The sequence below is a fragment of the Hyla sarda genome, chromosome 6 (genome assembly GCF_029499605.1).
Source record: "Hyla sarda isolate aHylSar1 chromosome 6, aHylSar1.hap1, whole genome shotgun sequence".
Taxonomy (NCBI): Eukaryota; Metazoa; Chordata; class Amphibia; order Anura; family Hylidae; genus Hyla; species Hyla sarda.
This window is the reverse complement of record NC_079194.1, coordinates 266,181,102-266,199,079: the sequence shown is the minus strand read 5'-3', so window position 1 is coordinate 266,199,079 and position 17,978 is coordinate 266,181,102. Positions and strand designations below refer to the sequence as shown.

Sequence of the window (17,978 nt, the reverse complement as noted above, 5' to 3'; positions counted from 1 at the left end):
TTCCTCCTCACTTTCTAAAAATCAAAATGCTTTCAGTTTTTCACCTACAGAACTAGATGTGGGCTTGTTTTATGCGCTACCAATGTTACTTTGTAATGACATTGAGATTGGCCACTGGAACCGACCCGCTATGATGAGGGGTCAGCTTATTACTCTAGCAGGGGAGTGGGCGCAGAGCGTACAGGGGATTTCCAATATTTATTAATGACCTTTCCTCATAATATGTCACCTGTATCATATTGGTGGGGAACTGGCAACCAGAACCCCTGCCACTCAGCTGTTTGTCAGAGCTGCCAAGCTCACATACACAGTGAAAGTGGGATGCAGACGGCTCTATACATTGTGTACATTGGGAAACTCAGCATGGCCACTGGCTCACTGCTTCCAGCTCTGTTTCACTGTGCTTTCAACCTATAACCCTACTGTGTTGATCCAGAGAAAGGGAAAAAAAACATGAGGCTGATGCTAATTGCCCCATACTAGGGAAAAATAATTCCTTCCCGACATCGATATGGCAATCAGAATCAATCCATAATCCTTAACATTTCTGGAGTTACCTCACTTCGCCCAACAGGTGGATCCTGAGCCTTCGCTATCTGGAAGTTGGGGTACATGTCTTCGGCAGTACCTCCACCCAGCGGGGCATCTAAGGGTACAGATGTGGGGTTCCACTGGGAACATACTTGATGTAATAAGACTGATACAGCCTAACTTGAACTAACTTTATATAGAAAATAGCAAATGAAAAAGCAGACATAAGAAAATACACTGACAACAGTATAGCATGAAAATCAATGCACTGTGGATTTTCCTTACCCATCCACTTGCACACCTGCGGCCCACCCCCTTTGTCTTTGCCCTAATGGCCGTTGGTGCACATAGGAGAGATGGGGCCTTTGCAAGTCGTGCTCCGCAGTATCACTGAGACAGGCTGATTGTAATGTCTGCCTCCGGACCTCAGAGTCTTTACTTTGAATGAGAAGACAGGTGCTCTGTGGTGGAACAGGGAAAAGAGGACTTTTGGCTTACCCTCACAATGTCCGTAACCAGCTCAGTCAAGCTGCAGTTTCCTCTCACTGCGTTCACCAGAAAGTCTGGACTTAGTTCTGCCAGGTCTCTGTGATGCAGCCTCTCACAGCTAGTATCACATCCTTTCTCTGTCTTGGATTGTGGTCATTTGAGGAGATTCAGGACCTGTGTGATATCACAATCATGTGCCTGGAGGCTCCACCAATGCTGAATCATCTCTCATGACATGGCTGCTGATCATGTGATCACAATTTCATTCTTCAGTAAAAATCATGCTAAGTTCATTTATGGTCTCCATCTGCCATCTACTGGGCATATTAGGTACTGCAGCTGAACTATTCATAGGGGTTACATGCTCCCCCTTGAAAAATAATTGCCTTCCACTGGCAAGTCCTAGCCAGGAGGTTTAACAAAAAACAGAACAAGGTATAGCATACATACGTCCTACATACAGTACAACTAGTACATTAACATCCTAGCTAGCTACTGATCTTGAGTAAAAAGTAACTATACTTTACCACTTCAACTAGTGCATGTAGGATGGTGGTCATTTTAGATGCTGCCTGTGTCAGTGGGCAATAACTGGGCTCTCCTATATTATCATAAACTAGGGCCCTAGGGGGCTGCCACCTTCTGTTGCTGTTTTTCAGTTCTGTGGGAGATGGTCTTGGGACTGTAAATGTGGCTCCTGTCCTCAAACTTGAGTCTCTAAGGGGAGTTCCAGGCACAAAACACTGACTTTCTGGGTTCAACCTTGGAGAACTGTGTGACACAGGAGGGTTTCCAGGACTTTGGGAAACCACATGAATTAAAGGAGGCAATTGCTGTGTTTCCTTAGCTAGAGATAACCACCAATGATTCTCTGTACTGTACGAGTTCACGGGGTCTCCTCTGCCCCATTTCCAGGATTCTCTGTTGGGTTTTTCTCCAGTTTTTCACTACTCTTTTCCTCTTCATCAGCATATGCCACTGGAAGAAGATGGTTTCTATTCCAAGACTTTATTCAGCCCTCTGGGACCTTGATGCTGTACACTTGCAGTCCTTTCAGTTTAGGCACAACTGGGTATCTTCCATCGGTTAGCCAGTTTGCATTTTCGAGGTACTCCTAAATTCCAAAGAAGAACTTGATTTTGTGCACGAATCTCTCAATGTTTTACTTTAGCATCATACCTTCTTTTGTTCCATTCTTCCAAATTTGCTGCAGCTTGGGTGGCAAACTCATAGGCCCAATGAAGGTTTTGTTTGAGGTTCCTCACATATTGAAAGTGTGAGGTTAAATCTGTTCCATCAGGAGACACTCCCAACTGGACATCTATCGGTAGTAAGGCTTCTCTTCCGAACATTAGGAAATAGGGTCAAAATCCTTTAGATTCATGCCTTGTACAGTTATATGCATGGACTATGGCTTCCACATGCTTACTCCAAGACCGCTTCTCATCTTGCTTGAGAGTCCCTAGCATGTCTAGGAGGGTCCTATTGAACTGTTCTTGCTGTGGATCACCCTCCGGATGATAAGGTGTGGTTCTGGACTCAAGCACCTGCAATATGTCCAACAGTTCCTTGATTAACTTGCTCACAAAGTCTCTACCCTGAATAGAGTGTATTGATGGGTAGTTCACAGTGTATGAAATACTTCTGCTAAAGCACTTTGGCTACAGTAACAGCCTTTAGATTTTTAGTGGGGAGGCTTGAGCATATCTGGTAAAGTGGCCCCTTACCACCAGCACATTCCCAATCGCCGCTGTATAGTTCTCAGTGCAGCGATAGTCCATGCACACACGATCCAGGGGTCCCGTACTTTTAAGATGACCCATAAGGGCAGCTCTCACAGACAGGGTCTGTCTTTGGATACACCTTCTGCAGGTCTTTACATGTTGCTTGACATGTTCCCTCATGCAAGGCCAAAAGAACCAATCTTGTAGTAGGCCATTCTTGTCCACCCGAGATGCCCATGCCCTCTTGGAGAGCTCTCAGAACCATGCCACAGCATCTGTGTGGTAGTACCAATTGTTTTCTGCCAGGGTGATCATGATACTTCACGACCCTATAGAGGATTAGGTATTCCAGATGTAGTCCTGTGACATCCAGCTTGGCTGTAGTCTGAATGTAGAGGAGTTCTTACTTTGAATGTTGCTCCATACAAATAGCCATACAGCTTATCCACGATTGCCCACTTGAGTGCCAGAAATTCCAATTCCAATTCTTGGCACCTGTAAGACTTCTACTTATGTAAACCACCACCCTTAATCCTTCTGGATAACTTTGGTGCAATACACCCCTTAGGCCTTCCATAATGGCATCCACATGGATAATATATGGTTTGTTATGGATTGCTGATCACATGATCACAATTTCAGTCTTCAGTAAAAAGCATACCAAGTAAATTTATGGTCTCCGTTTGCCATCTACTGGGTATTTTAGGTACTACAGCCAAACTATTCATAGGGGTTACAGTTCTATCCTCATAAATAAACTATTCATAACTTCTAATATTATATTTTTCTAGAAAAACATCCAGGCCCCCCTTGAACTTGTTTAATGAATCAACCATTACAACATTATGTAGCAGATGCAGCGCTCCTGGTATAAAAATGTGCCAGCAAGGTCTGTTGGCAGCACATTTTCATAACAGGAACGCTGCTTCAGTAATTCTGGTGGACCTGAGGAAGGCACATTCATCGACGCTGATCACATGAGCACAAGCACTTACGTGACCAACGCCGATGAATATTCAAAACCAGCCGGCGGGCCCGCCACCAGCGCACAATTCAGAGCTAGAAGAAGCCAAACTTCAGAGGGACCGGGCGCCGGACTTCAGGTACGTATATAGGTCAGGAACCCCGCATCGGTCTACTGTTGACCCACATTATAACCCAGTGTAAAACGTCACTGAAATTAGAAAAACAACTTTAGATTTGGGAAGGAATTTTTTTTCCCCTGGTAAGGGGCAACTGTCATCCTCTGGATCAACACAGCAGGGATACAATAGGAGTATAAGTTGAACTTTATAGACTCTTGCAGCAGTGCTCTTCACTATCCAGCTAGCCACTCCCCCTGACTCATTCTCTGCATTAGAGGCTATGTCGAATAAGTTTGATTTGAGTGACAGAAAGGCACACCCTGTTATGCACTTCAGCGGTTGTAACTGACAATCACAATGAGCCTTAGGACCCAAAGCGATCTAAACTTTTGACATGTCTGTACAACATGTTAAAAGTTTTTCAAAATGACAATGATGCATCAGATTTATCACAGTGGCTCAGACAGTTTAAAAAAAATTTGCATATCTTTAGTCACTATGTTTGCACACTATGTTTGCACCATTTATTTGTTGGCTTAGCTTTACAACAATGTTTATCAAAATGTATCTTTGTTTGGTGCATCCACTTGGCAAAGCCCAACCACTTTCTGATAAGCCCTACCCCTTTAAAATGTTTGGTTAAATAGTGTCTAAAACACACTGAAAATGTGGTGCAAGTTATGCAAGACAGTTTTTTTTTTTTTTTTTTTGGCACAAACCATGCTTTAACCATATATTTCACCCGTTGAATTCTAAGGGCAAAATTCACTGTGAAAGTCAGCAACATGTAGGGCAGTATTAACCCCTTAACGACGCAGGACGTATATTTACGTCCTGCGCCGGCTCCCGCGATATGAAGCGGGATCGCGCCGCGATCCCGCATCATATCGCGTCGGTCCCGGCGCTAATCAACGGCCAGGACCCGCGGCGATGTGCGGTATTAACCCTTTAGAAGCGGCGGTCAAACCTGACCGCCGCTTCTAAAGTGAAACTGAAAGTGACCCGGCTGCTCAGTCGGGCTGTTCGGGACCGCCGCGGTGAAATCGCGGCGTCCCGAACAGCTGATCGGACACCGGGAGGGCCCTTACCTGCCTCCCCGGTGTCCGATCAGCGAATGACTGCTCCGTGCCTGAGATCCAGGCAGGAGCAGTCAAGCGCCGATAATGCTGATCACAGGCGTGTTAATACATGCCAGTGATCAGCATAGGAGATCAGTGTGTGCAGTGTTATAGGTCCCTATGGGACCTCTAACACTGCAAAAAAAATGTAAAAAAAAAGTGTTAATAAAGGTCATTTAACCCCTTCCCTAATAAAAGTTTGAATCACCCCCCTTTTCCCATAAAAAAAATAACAGTGTAAAAAAAAATAAAAAATAAACATATGTGGTATCGCCGCGTGCGTAAATGTCCGAACTATAAAAATATCATTAATTAAGCCGTACGGTCAATGGCGTACACGCAAAAAAACTACAAAAAAAAGCGTATTTTGGTCACTTTTTATACCATTAAAAAATGAATAAAAAGTGATCAAAAAGTCCGATCAAAACAAAAATCATACCAATCCTCATACCGCCCCGTACGTGGAAAAATAAAAAAGTTATAGGGGTCAGAAGATAATATTTTTAAACGTATACATTTTCCTGCATGTAGTTATGATTTTTTCCAGAAGTGCGACAAAATCAAACCTATAGAAGTAGGGTATCATTTTAATTGTATGGACCTACAGAATAATGATAAGGTGTAATTTTTACCGAAATATGCACTGCGTAGAAACGGAAGCCCCCAAAAGTTACAAAATGGCATTTTTTTTTTCGATTTTGTCGCACAATGATTTTTTTTTTCCGTTTCGCCGTGCATTTTTGGGTAAAATGACTAATGTCACTGCAAAGTAGAATTGGCAACGCAAAAAATAAGCCATAATATGGATTTTTAGGTGGAAAATTGAAAGGGTTATGATTTTTAAAAGGTAAGGAGGAAAAAACGAAAGTGCAAAAACGGAAAAACCCTGAGTCCTTAAGGGGTTAAAGGAATATTCACATCTAAAAGTGATAAAGTATCCTAGTGATGACTAGTGAAGCTGTTTGTACAATATAAAGATGAAATAGACAGACCTGTCCTTTTAGGATCTTTGTAATCTGGAACTGGTTCAATATATGGCTTCAGCTCATCATCCTCATAACCTACATTCATCCAACGATCCCTCATAATTTGCTGGAAACAAGCATAAGCATTTTAAAGACAAGTGATGAATGCACTGAATTATTGGCAGACAGGATTCCTTAGATGTCATTAAATCAACACATGGGGATAAAAAAAAATCTATGAAACAAGAATTATAAATGTTTCAAAGGCAAAAGAACACTGTACCCGGATTTGAATCATGATCATATTAAAGCAGTTAACTGTAGAAACATTTTAAGGAATGTTAAAAAGCCAGTTAGCTGATGTACAACAAAACATTTACCAGACACAGCCAATGGACACACATGGCATAAGGAAAGATGTGTTTTTTTTTTAATCACAATTACAGCTATTATGTGCATTTAGTCAATTATAAGGTAAAGTTAATACAGTGGTAGCTAGAAAGTTTTGGGCGCTCTAATCTTCCCATTAATAGGGGAGATAAGTAGAATGTGCTGGGCATGTATACCACACTGTTTATTAATTTTAAATTTAAGACAGAAATATGGAAAGCATAATTTCCAAGGGTTTTGTAGATATTTTAGCAGACCACTGTAACAATAAATGGGCAGATTTATTTTTCCAGGATGAAGCCACTTTCTCTTTACATAAGCATAGTGACTGGGCGTATATGGGCATCTCAGCCTTGTACTGCCTTTTGCTAAATATTTCATGGCACTTCTGATTAAAGCCCCTTGTAAAGGATAATTATAGACTGCACTCACCTCCAGTGTGCCCCTCTTGCTTGGATTTAGTATTAGGAATTTTTTTAGCAAGTTTTCACAGTCTGTAGACATGTAAAAAGGGATACGATATTTACCCCTTAGAACACGCTCCCGTAGCTCCTGAAAAAGACAACAGCTTGTGCAGTTAGATGTGTGCACACTTCCATTCTTCGTAAAGAGAACAACCAATTCTGCTCTGTGTTTCAGTAAATATGCGGTTCCCTGCACATGATTTTTATTACCATGGCCAACAATTTTTTTGTGGTTTTGCCACAAAAGCCAAGTGTACCATCAAAAGATTTTAATAAACCCCTTTTTTCACTACAAGACAAAACACAGATACTACACTCTAAATCAGAGCAAGTGATTTAGACAAAACTTTTTTTGACCATTTATTTTACACTTTTAATGTCCTAGTAGGGGAATATTTATAGTATTTTTGCTAATACTGATCAGTACTATGCATAGGCATATTATCGGTGATCTAATTCTCTGGTCTGCTAGAAGGAAGGGATGACCACCCTGTAATAGCGTCCAGAGGCAGATCTCTGTTTAAAGGGATTTTCCAGGTTTTATTAACTTTTCACTATTGTGCCTGTGCTGCCAAGTTCTGTCTTCAGCATTTTACTTGCCTTCCATGTTTAGGGTGGATCAATCCCTTTTTTTGTGATTTTATGGCCCCCATAGGTTCAGCATTCCTTGGTCTGCATATGACTGTTGTCTCAATCCTTTCCCAGGACCCTCTTTGGCTTAAGATAACAGCTGATAAAAGGGCTGGTTGGACGTACAGCTGGACCGCACATGTCATCAGAGGGCTGGCTTGTCAGGTAAGACAAGAATCCGCCAAGCCCCGTGTGATCAGCTGTTGTCTCAATCTGAACAGGATCCTGGGAAAGGCTTGAGACACAGACCGAAGGAATGATGAACTTAGGGGCACCATTACATCACATAAAAAGGGTCACCCCACACATGGAAGGCAAATAAAGACTTAAAGGGGTAATCCATTGGAAAACATTTTTTTCTAAATCAACTGGTGCCAGAAAGTTAAACAGATTTGTAAATTGCTTCTATTTAAAAATCTTAATTTATTCCAGTACTTATCAGCTGTTATATGCTCCACAGGAAGTTCTTTTCTTTTTGAATTTCCTTTCTGTCTGACCACAGTGCTCTCTGCTGACACCGTTTTAGGAACTGTCCAGAGTAAAAGTAAGTCCCCATAGCAAACCTCTCCTGCTCTGGACAGTTCCTGATATGGACAGAGATGTCAGCAGAGAGCACTGTGGTCAGACAGAAAGGAAAGTCAAAAAGTAAAGAACTTCCTGTGGATCATAAAGCAGCTCATAAGTACTGCAAGGATTAAGATTTTTTAATAGAAGTAATTTACAAATCTGTTTAACTTTCTGGTACCAGTTGGTTTAAAATAATATATATATTTCCAGTGGAGTACCCCTTTAAGACAGAACTTGGCATCACAGGCAAGATAGTGAAAAGTTAATGAAACCTGGATAACCCCTTCTAGTATCAGCGCATCAGAATGAACATTTACGTCCATTGTCCTTAAGGGGTTAACCTGCCCTTAGACAAGTAACTAATGAGTATGGCCTCTTTTCTGTGACTAAGCCATTTTCTTTAATTAATTTTTTTTAAAAGCTAATGTAGGGACTTGCATAAGACTGAGGATTATTGACACGAGTTGTAAGCTTGCAAGTTTTGCATTATTTTTTATCATGTCTAGTATATTGTCTAGTAGAATGTGGCCTCGCATTGTGATGCTGGGGGATCCCAGCAGCATTGCCGTGATCAATATTAATCATTGCATCTGAGGAGTTAAAGGTGGACTTTGCGCGATCACTGATGTCCACCATAACTGGTGATTCCCTGGCTGCTCATACCAGCTGGGACCTGCACTGCATGAAGTGAACGCACAGGGCCGGATCATCATTGGCTCTCATGGAGCACCTGCTCCGGGCCCCGCGCCTGCAGGGGGCCCCCGTCACGTTCGGGACATCCCTGTGTCCCGAAAAATCTTTTCAGGACACAAGGATGCCCTGGTTACCTCTCTGCGGCCCCGCATTAACTTTAAAAACGCAGGGGCCGCTGGGAGGTAGCGCACGCAGGGACGTCACTGATTGTGACCCCGGAAGAGTGGTGGTCGGAACACTGGGGCAGTAAACAGCAGCATACAGCCTAAAGCCATACACTGTATATGGCTGAAGACTGTATGTCTGTGGAGGAAGTATACTGCACCTAATGTGGGGGAACTATACTTCACCTAATGTGGGGGAACTGTACTGAACCTAATTTAGGGAACTATATTGCACCTAATGTGGGTGACTAGACTGCACTTAATGTGGGGGACTATACTCAGGCCCGTCGCTACAGGACAGGAAAACCAAGCAATTGCTTGGGGCCCCGAGCTGGCCAGGGGCCCTGAGCAGAGCCGGTGCATGCCCGTCCTGTAGCGACGGGGCAATTCCCCCCATTACTATTAAGGACATCCCTGTGTCCCGAAAGATGTTTTCGGGACACAGGGATGCCCCCGTTAACTCTCTGCGGCCCTGCGATAAGTTTAAGATGCAGGGGTCGCCGGGTGATAGCGCACGCCGAGACGTCACTGACGTCCCGTACGTGCGCCCATAGCAACGGAGGTGCAGAAGACCGGAGCATCGAGGAGGAGGAAGACGTGCGCTGGCCAGCTTGGTAAGTGACCAGCGGCACGTCATCTTCGGTGTTCCGGCCACCACTTCTCCGGTCCCGGAACTAATGCTATGGCCGGCCAGGAGGAGCGGTGGTCGGAGCACTGAAATGGGGCAGTATACAGGCATACAGCCTCCAGCCATACACTGTATATGTGGGGAACACTGCCAGCCTAATGTAGGGAGAACTATGCTGTACCTAATGTGGGGGGAACACTGCCTACCTAATGTGGGGATAACTATGCTGCACCTAATGTGGGGGAAACACTGGTAACCTAATGTGGGGAGAACTATGCTGCACCTAATGTGGGGGGGGGCACTGCCTACCTAATGTGGGGAGAACTATGCTGCACCTAATGTGGGGGAACACTGCCAACCTAATGTGGGGAGAACTATGCTGCACCTAATGTGGGTGAAACACTGGTAACCTAATGCGGGGAGAACTATGCTGCACCTAATGTGGGGGGGGGGGGGGGGCTGCCTACCTAATGTGGGGAGAACTATGCTGCACCTAATGTGGGGGGGGGGGGGGCGCTGCCTACCTAATGTGGGGAGAACTATGCTGCACCTAATGTGGGGGAACACTGCCAACCTAATGTGGGGAGAACTATGCTGCACCTAATGTGGGGGGAACACTGCCAACCTAATGTGGGGAGAACTATGCTGCACCTAATGTGGGGGGAACAGTGCCAACCCAATGTGGGGAGAACTATGCTGCACCTAATGTGGGGGGGGGGACACTGCCAGCCTAACGTGGGGAGAACTATGCTGCACCTAATGTGGGGGGAAACACTGCTAACCTAATGTGGGGAGAACTATGCTGCACCTAATGTGGGGGGGGGGGGGCACTGCTTACCTAATGTGGGAAGAACTATGCTGCACCTAATGTGGGGGGAACACTGCCTACCTAATGTGGGGGGAACTCTGCTGCACCTAATGTTGGGGGAACTCTGCTGCACCTAATGTTGGGGGAACTCTGCTGCACCTAATGTTGGGGGAACTCTGCTGCACCTAATGTGGGGGGAACTCTGCTGCACCTAATGTGGGGGGAACTCTGCTGCACCTAATGTGGGGGGTTACTACGTCCTGATGCTGGCCCTAGAGTGTGATGTGCGTGAACATCAAGGGGGAGGGGCCTCCATGTCCATTTTGCTTGGGGCCCCCAAATTCCTTCAAACGGCCCTGACTATACTGCACCTAATGTGGGGAAACTGTACTGCACGTAATGTGGGCGGAACTGTACTGTGCCTAAGGGGGGGGAACTGTACTGTACCCCTAATGTGGGGGGAACTGTACTGTACCCCTAATGTGGGGGGGAACTGTACCCCTAATGTGGGGGGAACTGTACTGTACCCCTAATGTGGGGGAAACTGTACTGTACCCCTAATGTGGGGGAAACTGTACTGCACCCCTAATGTGGGGGAAACTGTACTGCACCCCTAATGTGGGGGAAACTGTACTGCACCCCTAATGTGGGGGAAACTGTACTGCACCCCTAATGTGGGGGAACGTTACTGCACCCAATGTGGGGAACTGTACTGCACCTAATGGGGGGGAACTGTACTGCACCTAAAGGGGAGCTGTACTGCACCCCTAATGGGGGGACTGTACTGCACCACTAATGTGGGGGAACTGTACTGCACCACTAATATGGGGGAACTGTACTGCACCACTAATGTGGGGGGGGACTATACAGCACCTAATGTGGGGGGGACTATACAGCACCTAATGTGGGGGGGACTATACAGCACCTAATGTGGGGGGACTATACAGCACCTAATGTGGGGGGACTATACAGCACCTAATGTGGGGGGACTATACAGCACCTAATGTGGGGGGACTATACAGCACCTAATGTGGGGGGACTATACAGCACCTAATGTGGGGGGGACTGTACTGCACCTAATGGGGAACTGTACTGCACCCCTAATGGGGGGAAACTGTACTGTACCCCTAATGGGGGGGAAACTGTACTGTACCCCTAATGTGGGAAAACTGTACTGCACCCCTAATGTGGGGGAACTGTACTACACCCCTAATGTGCGGGGACTTCCACTGCACCTAATGTGGGGAACTATACTGCCCCTAATGGGGGGGAAACTGTACTGCGCCTAATGGGGGGGGGGGACTGTATTGCTCCCCTAATGTGGGGGAACTGTACTGCACCCCTAATGTGGGGGAACTGTACTGCACTCCTAATGTGGGGGAAAATGTACTGCACCTAATGTGGGGAAACCATTCTGCACCTAATGTGGGGGAACCGTACTGCACCTAATGTGGGGGAACTGTACTGCACCTAATGTGGGCGGAACTGTACTGCACCTAATGTGGGCGGAACTGTACTGCACCTAATGGGGGGAACTGTACTGCACATAATGGGGGGAACTGTACTGCACCCCTAATGTGGGGAGACTGTACTGCACCCCTAATGTGGGGAGACTGTACTGCACATAATGGGGGGAACTGTACTGCACCCCTAATGTGGGGAGACTGTACTGCACCCCTAATGTGGGGAGACTGTACTGCACCCCTAATGGGGGGGGGCTGTACTGCACCCCTAATATGGGGGACCTGTAATGCACCTAATGTGGGCGGAACTGTACTGCACCCCTAATGTGGGGGAACTGTACTGCACCCCTAATGTGGGGAAACTATACTGCACCTAATGTGGGGAAACTATACTGCACCTAATGTGGGGAAACTATACTGCACCTAATGTGGGAGACTATACTGCACCTAATGTGGGAGACTATACTGCACCTAATGTGGGAGACTATACTGCACCTAATGTGGGAGACTATACTGCACCTAATGTGGGAGACTATACTGCACCTAATGTGGGAGACTATACTGCACCTAATGTGGGAGACTATACTGCACCTAATGTGGGAGACTATACTGCACCTTATGTGGGGGAACTGTACTGCACCCCTAATGTGGGGGAACTGTACTGCACCCCTAATGTGCAGGGATTTATACTGCACCTAATTGGGGGGGACTGTACTGTGCCTAATGGGGGGGGGGCTGTACTGTGCCTAACGGGGGGGGGGGGGGACTGTACTGCACCCCTAAAGTGGGGGAACTGTACTGCACCCCTAATGTGCAGGGACTTATACTGCACCTAATGGGGGGGAACTGTACTGCACCTAATGTGAGGGAACTGTACTGCGCCTAATGGGGGGAACTGTACTGCACCCCTAATGTGGGGGAACTGTACTGCACCCCTAATGTGGGGGAACTGTACTGCACCCCTAATGTGGGGAAACTATATTGCACCTAATGTGGGGAAACTATACTGCACCTAATGTGGGAGACTATACTGCACCTAATGTGGGAGACTATACTGCACCTAATGTGGGAGACTATACTGCACCTAATGTGGGAGACTATACTGCACCCCTAATGTGGGGGAACTGTACTGCACCCCTAATGTTGGGGAAATGTACTGCACCCCTAATGTGGGGGAACTGTACTGCACCCCTAATGTGGGGGAACTGTACTGCACCTAATGTGGGCGGAACTGTACTGCACCTAATGTGGGCGGAACTGTACTGCACCTAATGTGGGCGGAACTGTACTGCACATAATGGGGGGAACTGTACTGCACCCCTAATGTGGGGAGACTGTACTGCACCCCTAATGTGGGGAGACTGTACTGCACATAATGGGGGGAACTGTACTGCACCCCTAATGTGGGGAGACTGTACTGCACCCCTAATGTGGGGAGACTGTACTGCACCCCTAATGGGGGGGGGCTGTACTGCACCCCTAATATGGGGGACCTGTAATGCACCTAATGTGGGCGGAACTGTACTGCACCCCTAATGTGGGGGAACTGTACTGCACCCCTAATGTGGGGAAACTGTACTGCACCCCTAATGTGGGGAAACTATACTGCACCTAATGTGGGGAAACTATACTGCACCTAATGTGGGGAACTATACTGCACCTAATGTGGGAGACTATACTGCACCTAATGTGGGAGACTATACTGCACCTAATGTGGGAGACTATACTGCACCTAATGTGGGAGACTATACTGCACCTAATGTGGGAGACTATACTGCACCTAATGTGGGGGAACTGTACTGCACCCCTAATGTGGGGGAACTGTACTGCACCCCTAATGTGGGGGAACTGTACTGCACCCCTAATGTGCAGGGATTTATACTGCACCTAATTGGGGGGGACTGTACTTGTGCCTAATGGGGGGGGGGGGCTGTACTGTGCCTAACGGGGGGGGGGGGGCTGTACTGCGCCCCTAAAGTGGGGGAACTGTACTGCACCCCTAATGTGCAGGGACTTATACTGCACCTAATGGGGGGGAACTGTACTGCACCTAATGTGAGGGAACTGTACTGCGCCTAATGGGGGGAACTGTACTGCACCCCTAATGTGGGGGAACTGTACTGCACCCCTAATGTGGGGGAACTGTACTGCACCCCTAATGTGGGGAAACTATATTGCACCTAATGTGGGGAAACTATACTGCACCTAATGTGGGAGACTATACTGCACCTAATGTGGGAGACTATACTGCACCTAATGTGGGAGACTATACTGCACCTAATGTGGGAGACTATACTGCACCCCTAATGTGGGGGAACTGTACTGCACCCCTAATGTGAGGTAATTGTACTGCACCCCTAATGTGGGGGAACTGTACTGCACCCCTAATGTGGGGGAACTGTACTGCACCCCTAATGTGCAGGGATTTATACTGCACCTAATTGGGGGGGGGGCTGTACTGTGCCTAATGGGGGGGGACTGTACTGCACCCCTAAAGTGGGGGAACTGTACTGCACCCCTAATGTGGGGGAACTGTATTACACCCCTAATTGGAGGGGGACTGTACTGTTCCTAATGGGGGGGGGGCTGTACTGTGCCTAATGGAGGGGGGGACTGTGTTGCACCCCTAATGTGGTTGAACTGTACTGCACCCCTAATGTGTGGGGACTTATGCTGCACCTAATGTGGGGAACTATACTGCGCCTAATGGGGGGAGAACTGTACTGCACCTAATCGGGGGGGGGGGGGGGGAGGGGAACTGTACTGCACCCGTAATGTGGGGGAACTGTACTACACCACTAATGTGGGGGAACTGTACTGTACCACTAATGTGGGGGAACTGTACTGCACCCCTAATGTGCGGGAACTTTTACTGCACCTAATGTGGGGGAACCATAACCTGATGCGCGGGAACTGTACTGCACCTAATGTGTGGGAACTGTCGGTGGAATGCCATCATAATGAAGTGCTTCGTCTTCCAGGCAGCCTTAATCTGGCCCTGCAAACGCAGCTTCTGTGCTCACTTCATGTACAAGACGTAAATGTACATCCTGGTGCTTTTAGTAAAAGTGCATCAGGACGTACATTTAGGGTCAATGTGCTTAAGGTGTTAAAGGGGTATTCCAGGGAAAAACTTTTTTTTATATATTAACTGGCTCCAGAAAGTTAAACAGATTTGTAAATTACTTCTATTAAAAAATCTTATTCCTTTCAGTACTTATGAGCTTCTGAAGTTAAGGTTGTTCTTTTGTGTCTAAATCCTCTCTGATTACACCTGTCTCGGGAAACGCCCAGTTTAGAAGCAAATCCCCATAGCAAACCTCTTCAAAACTGGGCGTTTCCCGAGACAGGTGTCATCAGAGAGGATTTAGACAGAAAAGAACAACCTTAACTTCAGAAGCTCATGAGTACTGAAAGGATTAAGATTTTTTAAGAGAAGTAACTTACAAATCTGTTTAACTTTCTGGAGCCAGTTGATATATATAAAAAAGTTTTTTCCTGGAATACCCCTTTAACCTGCCCTTATACCTGTAACTATAGCCTCTTTTCTGTGATGTTCTGTAATTGTTTTTTTCAATGTTTGTGTAGGGACTTGCCTAAGACTGAGGACAATTGGCATGAGTTGTGAGCTTGCATATTTTGGCCAAAATGTCAACTAATGCATAATTTTTATCATGTCTAATATATTGTTTTTAATGTGGCCTTGCCTTGTAATGCTGGGAGTTCCCAGGGGTGCCAGAATAGTAACTAATAGGCTATAAGTTATCATGTAATTGGCAACCTTTCTATGCCCTAGCTATGTGCAGTTATAATACTAAGCATTTATACCCCTCAAGAACAGTAGGCGTGCAAGTGTCTGATCATTAGTATTTTACATGAGAATTGGCTTTTAACCAGTACCAGTAACTAGTATGGCCTATTTCTCTGACTTTCATTCAAGCAGGGAAAAGGGAAGGCACAGCGTTTCAGCTCTCAACACTTCAAGAGACTTTATCTCTGACACTAAGTTATGGAAACACAGACAGATATATGGAAGGTACCATGTGTATCCCTACCTTATCAGTGTTAGCAGAATGTGAATTGTAACTGAGATTCCCCTTAACTAAAGTCATTATTTTGCTTTAGGTGATCCACTACATTGACTCAATATTGTGTCTATTACTCTCTACAAAACACATTACATAAATAAGTAGGCGATACGTTAGGACTAAGTACTTTCTAGCACTAGCATACCTTTAGGTTCTGCCCATCAAAAGGTAAGGAGCCACTGACCAATGTATAGAGAATAACTCCGAGACTCCACACATCTACTTCAGGCCCATCATACTTCTTCCCCTGAAAAAGCTCAGGTGCTGCATAGGGTGGACTTCCACAAAATGTATCCAGCTTGTTCCCAAAAGTGAATTCATTGCTGAAGCCAAAATCGGCAATTTTTATATTCATATCAGAATCTAGCAGTAAGTTTTCAGCCTAAATAGGAGATAGAGGGATAAGTAGAACTACAGAGTTCCTTAACAGTCAAAAATTTTTTATTTATTTTTGTTATGAATTATGCATTGCAATTATCTTCTTGGTTATTTAATCGAAAATATTAACCCCTTAAGGACGGAGCCCATTTTCACCTCTAGGACGAAGCCCTTTTTTGCAAATCTGACCACTGTCACTTTAAACATTAATAACTCTGGAATGCTTTTAGTTATCATTCTGATTCTGAGATTGTTTTTTCGTGACATATTCTACTTTAACATAGTGGTAAATTTTTGTGGTAACTTGCATCCTTTCTTGGTGAAAAATCCCCAAATTTGATGAAAAAATAAAAAATTTTGCATTTTTCTAACTTTGAAGCTCTCTGCTTGTAAGGAAAATGGATATTCCAACTAAAATTTTTTTGGATTCACATATACAATATGCCTACTTTATGTTTGCATCATAAAATTGATGATTTTTTACTTTGGAAGACACCAGAGGGCTTCAAAGTTCAGCAGCAATTTTCCAATTTTTCACAAAATTTTCAAACTCGCAATTTTTCAGGGACCAGTTCAGGTTTGAAGTGGATTTGAAGGGTCTTCATATTAGAAATACCCCATAAATGACCCCATTATAAAAACTGCACCCCCCAAAGTATTTAAAATGACATTCAGTAAATGTTTTAACCCTTTAGGTGTTTCACAGGAAAAGCAGCAAAGTGAAGGAGAAAATTCAAAATCTTCATTTTTTACACTCGCATGTTCTTGTAGACCCAATTTTTGAATTTTTACAAGGGGTAAAAGGTGAAAATGTATACTTATATTTGTAGCCCAATTTCTCTCGAGTAAGCACATACCTAATATGTCTATGTAAATTGTTCGGCGGGCGCAGTAGAGGGCTCAGAAGCGAAGGAGCGACAAGGGGATTTTAGAGAGTACGTTTTTCTGAAATGGTTTTTGGGGGGCATGTCACCTTTAGGAAGCCCCTATGGTGCCAGAACAGCAAAAAAAAAAAACACATGACATACCATTTTGGAAACTAGACCCCTTGAGGAACGTAACAAGGGATAAAGTGAGCCTTAATACCCCACAGGTGTTTCACGACTTTTGCATATGTAAAAAAAAAAAAAAAAATTTCACTAAAATGTGGGTTTCCCCCCAAATTTCACATTTTTGCAAGGGTTAATAGCAGAAAAGACCCCCCAAAATTTGTAACCCCATCTCTTCTGAGTATGGGGGTCCCCTATAAGTGGACCTGAAGTGCACTACGGGCGAACTACAATGCTCAGAAGGGAAGGCGTCATATTTGGCATTTCGAGAGCAAATTTTGCTCGGGGGGCATGTCGCATTTAGGAAGCCCCTATGGTGCCAGAACAGCAAAATAACCCCCACATGGCATACCATTTTGGAAACTAGACCCCTCACAGAATGTAATGAGGGGTACAGTGAGCATTTACCCCCCCACTGGTGTCTGACAGATCTTTGGAACAGTGGGCTGTGCAAAATTTTTCATTTTCACGGACCACTGTTCCAAAGATCCGTCAGACACCTGTGGGGTGTAAATTCTCACTGCACCCCTCATTACATTCCGTGAGGGGTGTAGTTTTCAAAATGGGGTCACATGTGGGTGTGTTTTTTTTTTGCGTTTGTCAGAACCGCTGTAACAATCAGCCACCTCTGTGCAAATCACCTCAAATGTACATGGCGCACTCTCCCTTCTGGGCCTTGTTGTGCGCCCCCAGAGCACTTTGCGCCCACATATGGGGTATCTCCGTACTCGGGAGAAATTGCGT

At 45.3% G+C, this 17,978-nt stretch overlaps 1 protein-coding gene across 12 annotated transcripts in view; it reads right to left on the bottom strand.

Moving 5' to 3' along the window:
• Positions 1-17,978, bottom strand: part of MARK2 (microtubule affinity regulating kinase 2) — a 729,699-nt gene that overhangs the window by 234,048 nt on the left and 477,673 nt on the right. For all 12 annotated transcript variants that reach the window (XM_056527186.1, XM_056527185.1, XM_056527187.1 and 9 more), the window contains 3 exons: positions 15,953-16,189; positions 6,735-6,854; positions 5,940-6,039 (listed from right to left, as the gene is read on the bottom strand). In XM_056527186.1, the coding sequence (XP_056383161.1) occupies positions 5,940-6,039; positions 6,735-6,854; positions 15,953-16,189 (457 nt within the window). The remainder of the gene's footprint in view (positions 1-5,939; positions 6,040-6,734; positions 6,855-15,952; positions 16,190-17,978) is intronic.